Source organism: Scylla paramamosain, chromosome 19 (genome assembly GCF_035594125.1).
Source record: "Scylla paramamosain isolate STU-SP2022 chromosome 19, ASM3559412v1, whole genome shotgun sequence".
Lineage (NCBI taxonomy): Eukaryota > Metazoa > Arthropoda > Malacostraca > Decapoda > Portunidae > Scylla > Scylla paramamosain.
Window position 1 is genome coordinate 11,281,142 of NC_087169.1, and position 20,000 is coordinate 11,301,141.

The 20,000-nt window shown below is 39.8% G+C and overlaps 1 protein-coding gene across 1 annotated transcript in view; it reads left to right on the forward strand.

Moving 5' to 3' along the window:
- Positions 1 to 20,000, forward strand: part of LOC135110060 (heme-binding protein 1-like) — a 75,436-nt gene that overhangs the window by 291 nt on the left and 55,145 nt on the right. The window contains exon 2 of the mRNA XM_064022027.1: positions 3,277 to 3,370. Within this exon, the coding sequence (XP_063878097.1) occupies positions 3,287 to 3,370 (84 nt within the window). The 5' untranslated portion in view covers positions 3,277 to 3,286. The remainder of the gene's footprint in view (positions 1 to 3,276; positions 3,371 to 20,000) is intronic.

Genomic DNA, 20,000 nt, shown 5'->3' on the forward strand with positions numbered 1-20,000 from the left:
CTCACCGTAAGCAAAGAAACAAACTGGTGGATATTTAATTAATGTACATAGGTTTCTACATGTATAGACTACTTATGAATCTACATACTATCGTACCATTGAGTACACAAGAAGACAGTGATCCCTTAACGCTCACATCTAAAAAAGAGCCAACGTACACATATTAGCGCGTGCAAAATATACAAACACAGCTGACAAAGCTGTTTCACTGATAATAATCTTTAGATTTCTAGTACTCTGGGATATATCCGTCTGACCTTTGGGATGTTAACTTTTAGGCCTGTCTGTTTTTGTTCCACCTTGGTTTTAGAAATAACTATAAATTTATCATCATCTGCTCCAAAAATTGTTGGCTTTTCAGTATTTCCTGCATGCTTTTCTCAGAGAAAGAATTAAATATAGGTGCTTAGAATTTTACTCATCCTGTCCCAGAAGTAACTCTCCATCAGATGGACTCCTCTCTCTCTCTCTCTCTCTCTCTCTCTCTCTCTCTCTCTCTCTCTCTCTCTCTCTCTCTCTCTCTCTCTCTCTCTCTCTCTCTCTCTCTCTCTCTCTCTCTCTCTCTCTCTCTCTCTCTCTCTCTCTCTCTCTCTCTCTCTCTCTATATATATATATATATATATATATATATATATATATATATATATATATATATATATATATATATATATATATATATATATATATATATATCTGCCCAAAGGCAGCTAAAGGATTTTAGACCCACGTGATAACGCGAATCGTTAATTGCATTCGGTCAAACCTGAAGACATACATAATAAACATAATGCGTGCGTAGCACTACTAACCATTAAGTAATGTATCAACATAGTGTATCGTATCAACATAATGCATCACTAATCATGGATTATGACAATTAGGGAAATCGACCACTCGACCAATCGACCACCACTCTCATTCTCAATTTCATTATATCTCTCATTTACTTAACTTTCATAGCACCAGAACTTAATATACTAATGCACTTTAACCCTCATAACTCATAAAATATTGTTTTATCATACTTCGAAAACCGCCAGCAGCACTGTTGGCGGTAGAAATATATATATATATATATATATATATATATATATATATATATATATATATATATATATATATATATATATATATATATATATATATATATATATATATATATATCGTAGCCAGGCCGAGGGTGTGTTGTCGCCAAGGCACCCAGGCCTTGGCTGCCCATTGTCCCAGAGGTCACTGGTCACCGCTGTGACCCCTCGTGAGGCTTACGGCATCCCTGGTCACACGAACAGGACAGTGCCTGCCCTGATGCCGAGGCACCCGAGCGCTGGGTAAAGTGTAGTTAATGGACCTAGCCTATTCGCAATTAATCTTGTGATCAAGTTACCTTACAGTCGCTGACCTCACAAAACACAAAACAGTGACCCACTGTTAACTTCAGTAATGCACGAGCTAGAAGGACATAGAAAAACCATATATGTTTGCGTGTAAAGGTGTTTAACCATAGACTCGCTAGGAGACATGTTTCTTACGCACCTCCAGTGAATTATAAGCATCCTGGTGATCGTGTGGGGTGAAGGAAGAGATGAGTGTACTAACTAATTAGATTTTGAACCTTAAGGATAACTCCTTATATAGTAGTAGATAGTAATGTACGTAGGTCGACGTTGCCGTCGTCAAAATGGAATATAAGGCGAAGTAGCGAACGATTCTCTCAGACCTAACTAGACTCCAAGAGTGAAGTTTTACAATTTCCTGGAAGGTGCTCCCACTCGACAGCACCATGAAGCTCGTAGTCGTTCTCTGCCTCGTCTTGGTCGTAAGTAATGCTTAGAAGATTTTTCCTAAGTGCCTTGTGTGTCTCGATTTAAAATGTTGTTTCAGTATACTGTGGTCCCCATATACTTTGTCATTTTCCATGTGTTGATATAATGCTGAATCTTGATGAGTGATTTTAATATCTTTTGTGGTACTTCGTATGTAGTGCTAATATTCTAATGTTACATTTGATTATTCTTTAATGTGATTATGTTATGTGTGTTCTTACATGTTAATATGTTATATGTTACTGAATGACCTGAGTTGGTCGATAAAATCCTGCTAAAGTAAATTGAATAGTGACGTCAAGATTTATTGAAAGGTCATTCTATGTTTTAATATGTGGTAGAATTCTGGTCTTTCGTTGCCTGCGAGTATCGTTGGAAAGGGTGGACTGATTGTTTTCGATTTTTTTAGTCTGAACGTTTTCGACAGACTAACATGTTTAAGAATGAATATTTTCGACAATGATTTGGCAACTTAGACTGATTATTTTCGATGGTTCTGCAATATATTTTTCAATCATGATTATTTTCGACACATTAAAAACATTGGTTGGAATGTTTTCGAAACTAAATAAACTTCACTATGAATGTTTCCGACAGTAAAAAAATATTGAACTGAATGTTTTCGACACTAAAAAATGGTAAATTCTGAATGTTTTCGACACTGGATAAAATGAACTGTCACATCACGTCACATTTAGACTTAAACAAAAGACTATAAAAACTAACCTAACCTAACCTAACCTAACAAGATAATAATCAAAGAAGGTCTAAAATGGCTGAATGAAGTGTCGAAAATATTCCAAAAAATATTGATTTAGGTCAATGATGTGTCGAAAATAATCCAAACTGTAAATAGCTAGGTAATTGTTGTGTCGAAAATAATCCAAAACGGACACTAAATGTGTAAGGGTTGTGTCGAAAACAGTCAAAAAAAACATAAAATGGGTTGTCGAAAATAATACTTCTTGGCAAGAATCGAAAACATTCAGTTTAGATTACTTTTGTAGAAAATCGAAAACATTCAGACTAAAAAAATCGAAAATAATCAGCGACCTCGTTGGAAAGTGTTGATTATTGGTTAATAAATAGTGTTAACGTTTCTGAACTGCGTTTGTGGCTTACCCCACTGTGAGAACCCCGGCCTTAACTCTCGGTTACCTGGATTTAAACTTTGTAGTGTTTGTTATATAAAGAATTAGTGCAGTTCCTGCGTAGCCTCTGCCTTCCCTTAACGGTAAGGAGGAGGGTTACGATATATATATATATATATATATATATATATATATATATATATATATATATATATATATATATATATATATATATATATATATATATATATATATATATATTTTTTTTTTTTTTTTTTTTTTTTTTTTATTGTATATGTTCATTTATTTGCATATTTTAATCGCACATGGTTAAACAACCGCATTTTACGTCTTTTCTTTAGAGCCGTCGTTATGGAAAAGACTGTATGGGTTGTACTTCTGGTGATGGTGGCTCTATTGTCTACTATGCCTTCGCCGGGGAAATCTGCAAATATAGTAAGTAAACAATAATTTGTACTAGTTTCCTTACTTGCGAATACTTTTAGAAACCTAACCACAAATACCAGTGCCCGTCCCGGTGAAAATGAAGCTCTTGAAAATATAATAAATAGTACAGAATGTCTATCTATGCATCTACATATATATATATATATATATATATATATATATATATATATATATATATATATATATATATATATATATATATATATATATATATATATATATATATATATATATATATATATATATATATATATATATATATATATATATATATATATATGTGTGTGTGTGTGTGTGTGTGTGTGTGTGTGTGTGTGTGAGATGTAACAAAGGATAGGGTTAATCTAATGAACAAATAATAAAATTATGTAAACAAAAGTGCTACACACGAAACATTAGATATAAAAATAGGAAGAAGAGAAAACTTGCTCACCCAGAAACAATTCAGAAAAGTGGAGGAAGTTGTTGACGGAAAAGCATGCCAGACGATGGTGATGTAAATATGAGTATCAGGTGGACAACTGCCATCGTATTAGGTAACTAAAGGAAAAGGTGGCAATAAATGACAGAAGGATAACGGAGTAACCATATGAAGAATAATAAGCATAAGTGTGCATCGTTTACATATTGTGTGAAATTCCTCCATCAATCAACTCGACACAATCTTCCAGACAACTATCCCCTCTTTTTCATTTACTCAGCTGTCCCCCTCTTCTACAATGAGCATCCTCGGTCTTTCCTGTTCTTATAATCAAAACTGGAAACATGACTTCTCATCTCTAGTTAAAGCAGTTTCTATGAAATTAGGCGTCCTAAGACGTCTCCGCCAGTTTTTTTTCTCATCCCCCTCCCCACCTACTAACTCTGTACAAGGGCTTTAACCGTTCATGTATGGAGTATGCTTCACATCTCTTGGGGGGGGGATGAAATTCCACTCATACCACTCTTTTAGACGGGGTGGAATCGAAAGTTTTTCGCCTCAATTCTTCTCCTCTACCTGACTGTCTTCAGCCTCTTTCTCATCGCCGCAATGTTGCATCTCTAGCTATCTTCTATCGTTAGTTTAATGCTAACTGCTCTTCTGATCTTGCTAATTGCATGCCTCCCCTCCTCCCTCGTTGCACAAGACTTTCTTCTTTCTTTCACCCTTATTCAGTCCACCTCTCTAATGCAAGAGTTAACCAGTATTCTCAATCATTCAACCCTTTCTCTGGTAAACTCTGGAAGTCCCTGCCTGCTTCTATACTTCCAGCTTTCTATGACTTGAATTCTATCAAGAGCGAGGTTTCAAGACACTTATCCTTCAATTTATGACTACCGCTTCGGACCAGATTCGGGGACTGGTATCTCAGTGGGTTTTTTTTTTATTTCTTTTTTATTAGACTTGTTGCCCTTGGCCAGTGACCCTCCTCTATATATATATATATATATATATATATATATATATATATATATATATATATATATATATATATATATATATATATATATATATATATATATATATATATATATATATATATATATATATATATATATATATATATATATATATATATATATATATATATATGAGTATTCCTTACGAGGCGAGATTGAAGTTGTTAAATTTACATTCTTTAGAAACACGTAGGTTAAGAGGGGACCTGATAGAAGTCTTTAAGTGGTATAAGGGTTATAACAAGGGGGATGTAGGCAAAATTCTTAGGATCAGTAACCAGGGTAGAATAAGAAATAACGGGTTCAAGCTTGAAAAATTTAGGTTTAGGAAAGAGATAGGAAAAAATTGGTTCTCAAATAGAGTGGTAAATGAGTGGAACGGACTCAGTAATCATGTTGCTAGTGCTAGAACACTGGAGAGCTTTAAAAGAAGATTAGACAAGTTTATGGATGGGGATAATAGATGGAAATAGGTAGGTATATTTCATACAGGGACTGCCATGTGTAAGCCTGGTCGCTTCTTGCAGCTTCCCTTATTTCTTATGTTCTTATGTTCTTATATATATATATATATATATATATATATATATATATATATATATATATATATATATATATATATATATATATATATATATATATATATATATATATATATATATATATATATATATATATATATATATATATATATATATATATATATATATATATATATAAAGGGTGAACACGGCGCCTGTACAGAGTTAGCAGCTGGGGGCGGTGGCGAGTAAAACTGGTGGAGACGACTTAGAACGCCTAACTTCATAAAAGCCATTTTAGCTAGAGTTGACATGTGAAGTTTCCAGTTAAGATTATAATTAAAGGACAGGCTGAGGATATTCAGTGCAGAAGAGGGACAGAGTTGTATGTCATTGAAGAAGAAGACATAGGTGTCTGGAAGGTTGTGTCGAGTTTTTCAGACATTGAACAATGCTAAGTTTGCTCTGCTTCGAGAGCAAACTTATCAGAAGTCAGTCGGTCTGTAACAGTTCTGTTAACTGCGTGAATTCTTTACTTTCTGAAGGGAAAGACATGTAAAATAGCATAGTTGTATCATCAGCGTAGGAGTGGATAGGATAAGAAGTTTGGTTTAAAAGATCATTGATGAGCAATAGGAAGAGAGTGGGTGACAGGACAAAACCTTGAGAAACGCCATTGTTATTAGATTTTGGAGAAGAACAGTGACCATCTACCACAGCAGCAATAGAACGGTCAGAAAGGAAATTTGAGATGAAGTTACAGAGAGAAGGATAGAAGCCATAGGAGGGTAGTTTAGAAATCAATGCTTTGTGCCAGACTATATCAAAAGCTTTTGATATGTCTAAGGTAACAGTAAAAGTTTTACCAAAATCTCTAAGAGATACTATATATATATATATATATATATATATATATATATATATATATATATATATATATATATATATATATATATATATATATATATATATATATATATATATATATATATATATATATATATATATATATATATATATATATATATATATATATATATATATATATATATATATATATATATATATATATATATATATATATATATATATATATATATATATATATATATATATAATTATTATTATTGTTATCATTATCATTATTCATTAATGATCTTCCAAGCCAAAGTTCTTGTCCTATCCACTCCTACGCTGATGATACCACTCAGCACGTTTCCACCTCTTTTTCATAGACGTCCAATCCTTCAGGAAGTAAACATTCCAAGCAGGGAAACTAGAGAACGCCTTGCTTTTTATCTTTCTAAAATTTCTGATTGGGCAAACTTAGCGTTGTTCAATGTCTCAAAAACTCAATTCCTTCATCTATCAGCTCAACACAACCTTCCAGACAACTATCCCCTCTTCTTCAATGACACACAACTGTCCCTCTCTTCTACACTGAATATCCTCTGTCTGTCCTTTACTTATAATCTGAACTGGAAACTTCACATCTTATCTCTAGCTAAAACAGCCTCTGTGAAGTTAGGCGCTCTGAGACGCTCTGAGTTTTTCTCACCCCCACAGCTTGTAACTCTGTACAAGGACCCTATCCTCCATATATGGAGTACGGTTCACATGTTTGGTGGGGTTCCACTCATACCGCTCTTCTAGACAGGCTGGAATTAAAAGCTTTTCGTCTCATCAACTCCTCTCCTCTAACTGTCTGTCTTCAGCCTCTCTCTCATCACCATAATGTTGCATCTCTAGCTATCTTGTACCACTATTTTCATTTTAGCTGCTCTTTTGATCTTGCTAACTGCATGCCTTCCCTCCTCCTTTGGCCTCGCTGGACAAGACTTTCTTCTTTTTTCTCACTCCTATTCTGTCCACCTCTCTACTATATATATATATATATATATATATATATATATATATATATATATATATATATATATATATATATATATATATATATATATATATATATATATATATATATATATGTATATATATATATATATATATATATATATATATATATATATATATATATATATATATATATATATATATATATATATATATATATTGTTAAGACCACATATCCCTGCCCCTTCACAAAGCTACCGCACCTGGACTAGCTTCACTGAGCCACCTTTCACATGGACTCTGTGCAGGGCTCACAGATAAGTGAACAGGGTTCCTTGTGACTCCTGCATTCTTTTCACAACAGTAGTAACTCCAGGTCAGACTAAGTTTTACCCACCCCAAAGAGAAGGGTAATACTCAAACAACACTTAACAACTACAGTTGCAGAAGAATCGACAATCATGTCTAGGAAAAACAGTTAACATACGATAAACACGTATATGGTCACGGTATAATACCCTGTTGGGCTTCCGCCCACCATGACAGTCCTCCCACTGCCCAACAGTGTTATAGTCTCAAGTAGTAGTCTGGAGTATTATAGTTTACTGCCTCTTGAGTGACAGGCCTTTTCAGGACCTGTGGAGGGAGTAAAGTTTACTATGAAGCTAATTACTTAGGTCCTCTGCGGCTGAACTGCGTCAGCCCACAGTAGCATGAGATCTCACAGAGATCTCACAAAGGCATGGAGTCACTTCCCTGGGTAGAGTGTGTAATTCACAACTGCAATTATTGGCAGACCACTATGGAGACTCCTAGTCTATATAAGTAGTCCGGTGCATATGGCCGGTAATGACTTACTTATCCCATTAAGGCAACTAACCCGGCTAACTAGTGTCATGTCTTAGTCTCCACTAAATGTTAGAGCACATCTCAGTACGTCTGCTTCGTCCAACTGCTGGGTAGGGACTGCAAGAGAAGGTGCGTCAAAACACTGTCCCGCGCTGCTGTTAAGGTGGGGTGGGTACCAGGAAAGAAAGGGTGGGGGGGGGGACACACAAAACACACATACAGGGACGCACACACACCCACTCCCTGTGTGGTCTTTACTTGAATTAAACACTTTACATTTAAAACTCTACTGACTAAACAACGGGGGCTAGATGAATACTAATTGTTTCTTTGTAAAGGCAACTCTTCGACTAAATATAGGGTGAATCTCAAATTAAATGATTAAGGGAAAGTAAGGAAATTTAAGTAGGGAACAAGAGTAATGGCACTGATAAATATCTCAGAAGTTTCAGGTTGAGTCCATACCGTGACTCTCTCTCTCTCTCTCTCTCTCTCTCTCTCTCTCTCTCTCTCTCTCTCTCTCTCTCTCTCTCTCTCTCTCTCTCTCTCATTATTCTTTTCTCATGCATACTTATTTTCTTCATTTCATGTTACTTTATTTAGCTGTACACTACAATATATATATATATATATATATATATATATATATATATATATATATATATATATATATATATATATATATATATATATATATATATATATATATATATATATATGTATATATATATATATATTTATATATATCAAGAGGCAGCATTAAAACAAGTTCGGAAAATAATGCAGGACCAAACTCATCCTCTTAATAACTGTTATTTGTTTTTAAGGTCAGGACGAAGGCTGGCATTGCCATTGATAAAAACGGAGCGGTACAAGAAAACTTTTGTCCCCAGCAGTATTGTGATTTTTAACCATTTTTACTCATAGAAACTCTTTTAATGCTTTTTTGTGACACACTTTTATTTATATATAGTACTTCTGGAGCCTGTTTTTTGCCAAAAAGAATTTCACATGTATGCATATATGTATAACAATGTGACCAAAAATTATCTTATCTTATCTTATCTTATCTTATATATATATATATATGTATATATATATATATATATATATATATATATATATATATATATATATATATATATATATATATATATATATATATATATATATATATATATATATATATATATATATTGTAATGTGCAGTAAGATAACGCAACATAGAATGAAGAAAATAGTAAGAAAAACGTAGTAAGAATGATGAGAGAACTAGAGTACAAACACCAGATGAGGCAGGTGTCTACTGCCTCCTTCACAGGAGGAGGCAGTAGACACCTGCCGAAACGATAATTACTCCCAATGAGGTCTAAAGCACTGTTCAAGGGGTGCTGTGAACTTATCATTAAACCCAGCTGTGACCTCACTGAACGTTTCCCTTTGTGTCTCACAACACAAGAGGGCATTCACAGCCTGCCCTCTAAAGACAACTCTCTTCCTCCACACAAAACTACAAGCACCTAATGATACACACACAACCTTCACTCAAAAATTTCAAAATTATCATGGCGACTCCTACACCAGCCTCGGAGTCCCCATCTAGGGAGGGGACCATAAATATCCCCAGGTCGGACTGCCTTCCTGTCGACGACGGTAAGTGTCTTGACACCCCCCTGAACTTTTCTTCATTAACTTCTGCAACATTCGCGGTATAAGATCTAACTTTCAATCTGTAGAACACCACCTCTCCTGTTCTAAACCTCATCTTCTTTTCCTCACTGAAAGTCAGGTGTCTCAGGCAACTGACAGTAGCCCCTTTTCTGTTCCCCCCCTCTTTCTCTATCCTCATTTTCGATCAAAAGCTGGATGTTGCGTTTATGTGCGCAATGACTTAACCTGCTTTTGTGCCCACACTCTTGAATCTTCTGACTCACTCTCAAACTAAATTTATCTGTGCTGTATACCTCTCACCTAACTCCTCTGACTATAAGAAATTCTTTGACTACTTGACTTCCAAAGTGGAGCACATTCTGACCCTCTTCCCTTTTGCAGAGATTTCCATTTTTGGAGACTTCAATGTTCACCACCAGCTTTGGCTTCTTCTCCCTTCACTGACCATCCGGGTGAACTAGACTTCAACTTTGCTATCTTTCACAACCTAGAGCAATTGGTGCAGCACCTTACTCGTATTCCTGACCATCTTGGAAATACGCCCAACATTCTTGACCTTTTTCTGACCTCTAATCCTTCTGCTTATGCTGTCATCCTTTCTTCTCCGTTGGGTTCCTCCGATCACAATTTCATATCTATATCTTGTCCTATCACTCCAGTCCCTCCTCAGGATCCCCCTAAGCGAAGGTACCTCTGGCATTTTGCCTCTGCTAGTTGGAGGGGACCTGAGGAGGTATTTTGCTGATTTTCCTTGAAATGACTACTGCTTTTGTGTCAGAGACCCGTCTTTGTGTGCTGAGTGCATAACAGAGGTGATAGTGTCTGGCATGGAGGCGTACATTCCTCACTCTTTTTCTCGACCTAAACCTTCCAAACCTTGGTTTAACACAGCTTATTCTCGTGCTATACATGATAGAGAGGTGGCCCACAAAAGGTACTTAAGCCTTCCATCACCAGAATCTCATGCACTTTATATTTCTTTCCGAAACCATGCCAAGTCTGTTCTCCAACTAGCCAAAAACTCCTTCATTAACAGAAAGTCTCAAAACCTTTCAAGATCTAACTCCCCTCATGACTTCTGGCATCTAGCCAAAAATATCTCCAATAACTTTGCTTCTTCTTCCTTCCCTCCTTTATTTCAACCAGATGACACCACTGCTATCACATCTATTTCTAAAGCTGAACTTTTTGCTCAAACCTATGCTAAAAACTTAACCTTGGATGATTCTGGGCTTGTTCCTCCCTCTCATCCACCCTCTGGCTACTTCGTGCTACCTATTAAAATTCTTCGTAATGATGTTTTCCATGCCCTCGCTGGCCTAAACCCTTGGAAGGCTTATGGACCTGATGGTGTTCTTCCTATTGTTCTCCGAAACTGTGCCTCCGTGCTTGCATCTTGCCTAGTCAAACTCTTTCAGCTCTGTCAACATCTACATTTCCTTCTTGCTGGAAGTTTACCTACATTCAGCCTGTTTCTAAAAAGGATGACTGTTCTAATCCCTGAAACTACCGTCCTATTGCTTTAATTTCATGCCTATCTAACGTTTTTTAATCTATCCTCAACAGGAAGATTCTTAAACATCTTTCACTTCACAATCTTCTATCTGATCGCCAGTATGGGTTCCATCAAGCCCGCTCTACTGGTGATCTTCTGGCTTTCCTTACTGAGTCTTGGTCATCCTCTTTTTGAGATTTTGGTGAAACTTTCGCTGTTGCCTTGGACATATCAAAAGCTATTGATAGAGTCTGGCATAAAGCTTTGATTTCCAAACTATCCTCCTACGGCTTCTATCTTTCTCTCTATAACTTCATCTCAAGTTTCCTTTGCTGCTGTGGTAGACGGTCACTGTTCTTCTCCTAAATCTATTAACAGTTGTGTTCCTCAGGGTTCTGTCCTGTCATCCACTCTCTTCTTCTTATTCATTAATGATCTTCTAAACCAAACTTCTTGTCCTATCCACTCCTACGCTGATGGTACCATCCTGCACTTTTCCACGTCTTTTCATAGACGTCCAATCGTCAGAGACTCTCATTTCCCAGTTAATTTACCCTATTTCTATTAGCTCAGTCTGTCTGAGTCTCACGTAGCTTACAGCAGTAGAGTTGCCCTTGACAATGAAATAATCAGAATTCATCTAGCTCCCCCCTTGTTTAATTAGTAGGATTTTTAAAAGTAAAAGGCTTGATTCAGGTAAAAACCACGCGGCGAGTGGTTTGTTGGCGGGCGTCTTTATGTATGTGTGTCGCAACCTTATACCTCTTTGTATCTCCTTGTATCCCATTCTCGTGGCAGCAGCGCAGGAAAGTTTTCAGAGCGCTTTCCCACAGTCGGTCACTAGGAAGCAGTTGGAAGGAACAGAAGTACTGAGATGTGCTCTAATATTTGGAGGAGACTAAGGCGGGACACTAATTAGCCAGGTTAGTTACTTAAGGGATAAGTGGCTCATTATTGGCCATATGCCCCGACCTTTTTATATAGAATAGGAGCCTCCATAGTAGTCTGCCAATAAAGGTAGTTTTGTATAACACACTATATCCAAGGAAATGACTCCTCAGCTGTGCAAGGGTGCAGGCTGAGCTTACACTGTGAGAGGTGAATGACCCTCCTATGTTGTGGGCATTCGTCTTTAGTAGTTTCTCGTGTCTTGTGTTAGTAATCTTGTTGTGTTTTAAATGCTATTGCTGGCTGATTCAGTTCAGCAGCAGAGGACCTACCTAATTATAGCTGCGTAGTGAACTTTATTCACTCATCAGGTCCTGACGAGGACTGCCACCCAGGAGGCAGTAAACAACACTACTTGGCTTGAGGCTATAACACTCTGTTGGACAGTGGGAGGACTGATTTGTGGTCGTAACAGAAATTGCCGAACTCGCCAGGATCACTGGAAGCTTACTCGCTACATGGGGCAGACAGTTTGTTGTTTGTTGTTTATTTCATTGTCTTGTGTGTGCCCACATTTACTGTAAACCATGAAGTGCAGTGCTGGAAGCAGGGATGACTCGCGACCTGAATCCCCTGCCTCTCCTGGGAGCGATAGTGTAGATTTGGGCCAATTTGGTGTAAGGACACCTAGTCCCACACACAGCATCCACAGACGTGTTATCCCTGCCCGCATTATTGGTGGCTTCTCCCACACCTAAGTCATGTCTGAGGAGATAAGAATTAAATTTGAAATGAGGAGAATGAAGCTTGAAGTCGAGTGGGAGAGGGAATTAAGAAAGCTTGAATTGGAACCTGAATAAAGGAGATTGAAGACTGAGGAGGTTATAGAAGCTAGGAGGCTTGAAGCCAAGAGAGAAGCTAAGAGGCTTGAGGCCGAGGAGAAGGCCCGATTACTTGAGCAGGAGAAAGGGATGAGGCTACTTGAGGCCGAGAATGAGACGGAAATGAGGCTACTTAAGGCCGAGAAGGAGAAGAAATGAGATTACTTGAGGCGGAAGAGGAGGCAAAGATGTATGAGAGGGAGGAGGCTGAGAAGAATAGGGTGTTCGTGTTGGAGAACACTCGAATTGAAGTCAATTCACCTCTTGGTTTGGGAGAGGAGTTAAGGAGGATACAGCAGAAAGCAGGATGGTGAGGAGTTTGAAGTTGATTCCTGAGTTTCATGAAAAGGTGATGGAGTGGTTTAGGAGATTTGAGAAGAAAGCCTCAGAATTTGATTGGCCTCAGGAGAGATGAGTTAACCTTGTTGACAATATGTTGAAGGGTAAGGCCTTGGAAGAGTATGATAGGATGTCAGTTGAGGATTTGGAGGATTATGAGTTTAAGGCTGACATGCTGAGAGCGTATGAGCTGTGGCTGGAGGCCTATAGGGTGCAGTGCTGCGGAGGGAGGAAAAGGTCCAGTGCTCTTGAATGTGCTCGCTATCTGGAGGAGACATTTGAAAAGTGGATTGCTAGGGAGCAGGCCACCTCTTACCGTGGATTAAAGGAGCAGTTTATTAACATAGCCGAGAAGGAGTTAGTACCGCTGCTCCGTGAGAAAAGGTTCAAAAGCCTTAAGGAGGCGGCAGCGTAGGCAGATGACCACGTGTTGGCGCACCGGCCTGTGACACGGTGGGACTGGTGGTGATGTGTCTGGTGGCACGGCCGGCGCTAGTTTGTCTGATGATCCATGTTATAGTAATGGCTCCAGTAATAAGTCGGGGCGAGTCAGCCCTGTAGGTAATAAGTCTCCACCCAGCCCAAGAGGGAGACAGTCTGGGACCATGCAACACAGCACTCGTACAGTTCACGTGTTATTACTGTAAAAGTACAAGACATCTGAAATTTAATTTTCCAAAATTAATAAACGTCACAGCTTCAAAGACATCCCAGAAGCCGGTGTGTTTAATTGTGTCCCAGGGCCGGGACCAGCAGAGTGATGAAGACCAAGCTGTGTTTAGTCGTGAGGGTGGAAAGGCTGGAGTGGCCGTCCCCTCATCTGTTGATATATCACCGTCTCCTGTGAGGTCTGAGTTGGACTGGTGCTGTCCATTTTTATGTAAAAGCACTGTTGAGATTAATGGGGTTTCGTATCCCGTTACAGTTTTGAGAGACACAGTGGCACAGCAGTCGCTGTGCAGGAATGTGACTGGGAAGGGAATTGCCTCCGGTCAGCCTGTTTGGTGCCGGTGAATTGGGGCCGCAGAGAGCTTCGCTACAGCGAAGATTAGGCTGACGTGCCCTTTAGTTACCGCGGAGGGGCGGGTGGCATTTGCGGAGGACCTGTCAGGGGTCGATTTTCTTCTGGCGGAATGACCTGGCAGGTGGAAGAGTCTAGGTGCAGCTCCCGTCCGTCGGCGGACGCCGATCCGGATGTGGGGGCTGCTTAGAGTGTTGACTCTATTTGTTGTGTTACTCGCCCTAAGGTGCCCGCGAAATCTGTGGCTCCCAGGGTCGGCTGCAAGAAGCCAGGGCCATCACAAAAGGAGCGCAGTGTTTGTCTTGATGCTGCAGTGGGGACAAAGAACCCAGGGGCCTGTCCCACTGCTGGCAAGGGTTTTGACGAGTCAAACTTGTCTTTGAGTCAGTGTGCTGGGGCTGTCTACAAAAGCGTAGAGCCACCACAAGAAGCACGTGACTTTTGTGGAGAGTGTTGCCAAGGGTGAGGCTGGAGTGATGAGTTTGGATTTTGTGTTTGATAGCTTGCCCTACCCTGTGGAGCCTATCAGAGGTGGCAATCAGACGGAGTTATCACTGGTGTTGAGGTTGTGCATGACGGTGCTAAGTCCGCGCCCTAGTCAGTTGTGTCTGGAGTATCAGGGTTCGCTGCCGAAGGCGGGGAGACTCCTAACCCTGCTGGAGAGGCGGGAATTTCCTCCCATGCAGGATGTACTTGAGGCAGGGAGCAGGCTGCTCCCATGCCGGGACCAGACACAGTGGGTGTTTGCTCACGAGGTGAGGCACCCGTGGTGGCAGATGCTGCAACAGCTGTCAGTGTAGTTAAGGAGGGTTCTATCCTTCGTGTATGTGCTGCCGCACTGCTTACCAAAGCAGGAGTGGATGGGAAGGAAGCCGAGGATCGGGCAGCATGTGTTGAGAGCAACACTATTCTGAATGGCCGGCGAAGAGAGGAGGATAGAGGTTTGGAGCTCCATTTTGATGAACTATCCGTAGTTAAGGAGGCACGGGTGCTGGAAGAACGTAGCAGCCTGGTGCTTGGGCGTTTAGGAGTCAGGGGGACTCAGGAACCTTTGGCGCGGTTTTGCTTGTTTGTTGGGTGCTTGTTTGTTGGGTTTTGCTTGTTTGTTGGTTTTGCTTGTTTGTTGGGTGAAACCGCGCGGGTGAGGCTGGAAAACCTGATGACCTTGTCCAAAGCCTCTCTCAGTTGTATAATGGCCGGAGTTGTTTCCCCTGGTGGGGGATTGTTTGTAATGTTGTTCGCCCGATTCCTTCTTTCGGGAAAACTTATGATGTATTTGACGCAAGCGGTACGGCGCCGCGCCGAAAGGCAGCGCCGAGTGTGGCTGCTTGTGATAGTGTGTTGCTTGCCACTCAGGAAGCATCCTCAGTGTTGCTGGGAACTGCTGTTGGCCAAGCTGTTACTGCTTGTCAGGTGCTGGACCCGAGCAGCGTAGTATGTGATGATGGATGGCGGTTTCCTCAAAGCGACAAGATATATCTCTTGGTGGGTTTACCCTACGGGGAAACACCCGTGCAAGCACTCTTTCCCTTTCCCCCCCTTTCATTATCATATGGGTACATGTTAATCCTTGCATCTCTGTTTCGCGTTCTTTTGAGGTCCGCCGCTGTTAACCCCTACGTGGAATTATAGCACTTAAATATAAACTGACCTCCCAATCGCGAGGAGAGGAAGAAGGCAGTAGAAGGGAGTGCAGGAGAAGAATCAGAAGGGAACACACACTGCATTATTCGTCCTTCACCAAATAAACGTACATCGCTAGAAAATGTACTTTCTTCACCCCACATCTCCATCCTATTGGAGGTAGGATGGAAGGAAGACGTACTATTGCCGGTACATGGTAGTTGCAGTGGTGTACCATTTCTAGTACATGTGGTGGCAGGTGGTGTTTCAATCCTACACGCCTCCTGAAGCAACTAGTAGTAATAGTAGTAATTTCATATGTGTATCTTGTCCTATCGCTCCAGTTCCTCCTCAGGAGGTACCTCTGGCGTGTTGCCTCTTCTAACTGCAGGGATCTGGGGAGGTATTATGTTGATTTTCCTTGTAATGACTATTGTTTCCTTGTCAGAGACCAGTCTCTGTGTGCTGAACTCATAACAGATGTGATAGTGCTTGGCATAAAGGCACTATCACATTCCTCGCTCTTTCTCTCGACCTAAATCTTCTAAACCTTGGTTTAACACAGCCTGTTCTCGTGCTATAAACGCTAGAGAGGTGGCCCACAAATGGTACTTGAGCCTTCGATGACCTGAATATCATGCGCTTTATATTTCTGCCCGGAATCAAGCCAAAAGTGTTCTCCAACTAGCCAAAACCTCCTTCATTAATTGAAAATTTCAAAATCTCTTAAGATCTAACTCCCCTCATGACTTCTGGCAAATAGCAAAAAACATTTCCTATAAATAGCTGTGCTTCTTCATCTTTCCCTCCTTTATTTCAAGCTGATGGCACCATTGCCATCTCTTCTATTTCTAAAGGTAAACTCTTTGCTGAAACCTTTGCTGAAAACTATACATTGGATGATTTAGTGCTTGTTCCTCCCTATCCTCCACCCTCCGACTATTTCATGCTACCCATTAAATCTTTCGCAGTGATGTTTTCCATGCTCTCGCTGGCCTAAACCCTCGGAAGGCTTATGGACCAGATGGGGTCCCTTTCTATTGTTTTCTGGAACTGTCCATAGTCAAACTCTTTCAACTCTGTCTATCAACATCTGTCATTCCTCTTGCTGGAAATGTGCCTACATTCAACCGGCTCCTAAAAAGAGTGATCGTTCTAATCCCTCAAACTACCGTCTTATTGCTTTAATGTTCCGCCTATCTAAAGTTTTTTAGTTTATTTTCATCAGGAACATTCTGAACATTTATCACTTCATACACTTTTATTTGATCGCCAGTTTCAGTTCCCTCAAGGCCGCTCTGCTGGTGATCTTCTGGCTTTCCTTGCTAAGTCTTGATCATCCTCTTTTAGAGATTTTGGTGAAACTTTTGCTGTTGCCTTGGACATATCAAAAGTTTTTCATAGAGTGTGGCACAAAATTTTGATTTTCAAACTACCCTATAATGGCTTCTATCATTCTCTCTGCAACTTTATCTCAAGTTTCCTTTCTGACCGTTCTATTACTGTTGTGAAAGACGGTCACTGTTCTTCTCCTTTGTCTATCAACAGTTGTGTTTCCCAGGGATCTGTCCTGTCACCCACTCTCTTCTTATTATTCATCAATGATCTTTTAAACCAAACTTCTTATCCTATCCACTTCTATGGTGATGATACCACCCTGCACTTTTTCACATCTTTTCGTAGACGTCGAATCTTTCAGGAAGTAAACAGTTCACGCAAGGAAGCCACAAACCGCCTGACGTCTGATCTTTTTTTCAAATTTCTGATTGGGGCAGAGCAAAATTAGTATTGTTGAATGCCTCAAAAACTCAGTTCTTCCATCTATCAGTTCAACACAACCTTTCAGACAACTATCCCTTCTTCTTCAATGACACTGAACTGCCCCCCCTCTTTTACACATCTTCGGTCCGTCATTTACTTATAATCTAAAGTGGAAACTTCACATCTCATCTCTAGCTAAAACAGCTTCTATGAAGTTCGGTTTTCTGAGTCGTCTCCGCAGTTTTTCTCACCCCCAACTGCTAACTCTGTACAGGGGCCTTATCTGTCCATGTATGGAATATGCCTCACATGTACACTCATACCGCTCTTTTAGGAAGAGTGTAATCAAAAGCTTTTCGTCTCATCAACTCCTCTCCTGTAAGTGACTGTCTTCATCCTCTTTCTCATCGACGCAATGATGTATCTCCTGTTATCTTCTACCGCTATTTTCACGCTAACTGTTCTTCTGAGCTTGCTAACTGCATAACTCCCCTCCTTCCTCAACCTCGCTGCACAAGACTTTCTTCTTTCTCTTATCCCTACTCATATCACATTTTTAATGTGATATTCTCAGTCATTCATCCCTTTCTCTGGTAAGCTCTGGAACCCCTACCTGCTTCTGTATTCCCTCCTTCCTATGTCTTGAACTGTCTGAAGAGGGAGGTTTTTAAGACACATATCCATCATCATTTGATTTTTCTATTTGGAATTTTCATTAGGACCTGGTATTAAGTGGGTCTTTTTACACACACACACACACGCACGCACACACACACACACACACACACACACACACACACACACACACACACACACACACACACACACACACACACACACACACACACACACACACACACGCACGCACGCACGCACGCACGCACGCACACACACACACACACACACACACACACACACACACACACACACACACACACACACACACACACACACACACACACACACACACACACACACACACACACACACACACACACACACACAGAAGAAGAAGAAGAAGAAGAAGAAAAAAAAATAATGGTGTTGGATGACTCCACCATTTGGCAAGCAGTAACATCAATATCTGGCTAGAACTGTCTGTTACAAGTTGATAATGAGTTGCTGTAGGTGAAGGGAAGTTTAGAGCAGGGCAGATAACCAAAGTCGCTTAAGCTTAAGAAAGGACTCTAGCAGAGTCTGTTCACTGTAGAGTCTTAAAAATAAATAAATAAATAAATAAATTGTGACGCAGAAATTCAGTAAGGGAAATAAGAAATTTCAGCAACGTTAAGTATAATTTGCCTGAAAATATTCACCATGTCCATAACACGCCACGGTTCAGTGGAAGACTGAGTCAGAGAGAACCGTGATACAGCACTGACCCGATCCTCGGGCGGTTTGATAGGATCAGTACTTACTTCATATCCCAAGTTGGCAAACGGGGACTTCAAAACTGCTTACTCTGCGTAGCCTCGGCGTTCATTTCGTCTCATTAACCTGTGGTGAAAATGCAAATGCTTATCTGTTTGTCAGACGAAGGTATACATGAATGACTATATGTGACATGGCGCGTTCAAGGAAATGTCGATTTTTTAGAAAGCTGAGGGAAAAAAAAAGACAATAGGAAAGACTACATCAGAGCCATAAGTCTGCTAGAGATCATGGCCAGAGAGGGCATAGAAAACAACATTGCAAAGAACTTCAGGCATTATATGACAGCATTATACATGGCATTATATAACAGGCATTATATGATCAGTGGGAGGAGGTGAAGGAGGTATAAACCCAGAGTCAATAAGTTATGAGTTGTCAGAAAAAGTGTGAGCGAGATGTTCAGCTTTTGCAACAAAAAAGTTATTACTACAGCCATCTAGTTGAAAGAGATGGGAAAGATGAAGAAAAAAATGTTGGAGATATTTTTTTTCTCTAGGTATATGATAGAAAAAAGCAAGACGGAGACTGGATTGGTCTTAGCATTTCTTACCGATGAAAGAGTTTTGGTAAGTTTCAGAACAAATTTTACTGAAACACAAAAGACGACCTTCAAGAGATGGAAGAATAATGTATAATTTATGATTCATCTTTATTATAAGTAGCGCGGGAGCAGGCTGAGCTGAACCAGGTTTTGGGAATAATGACAGCACGAATACGTGAAAAGCATGTCTTTAACATCAAAAAACATTCAGCTCTGTCATGTGGTCTTCGCAGAAAGAAGGTTCATTCACGCTCAACAGGGACATTCATACCAGTACCGCCCCATTTAGTGCCAGAAGTATCC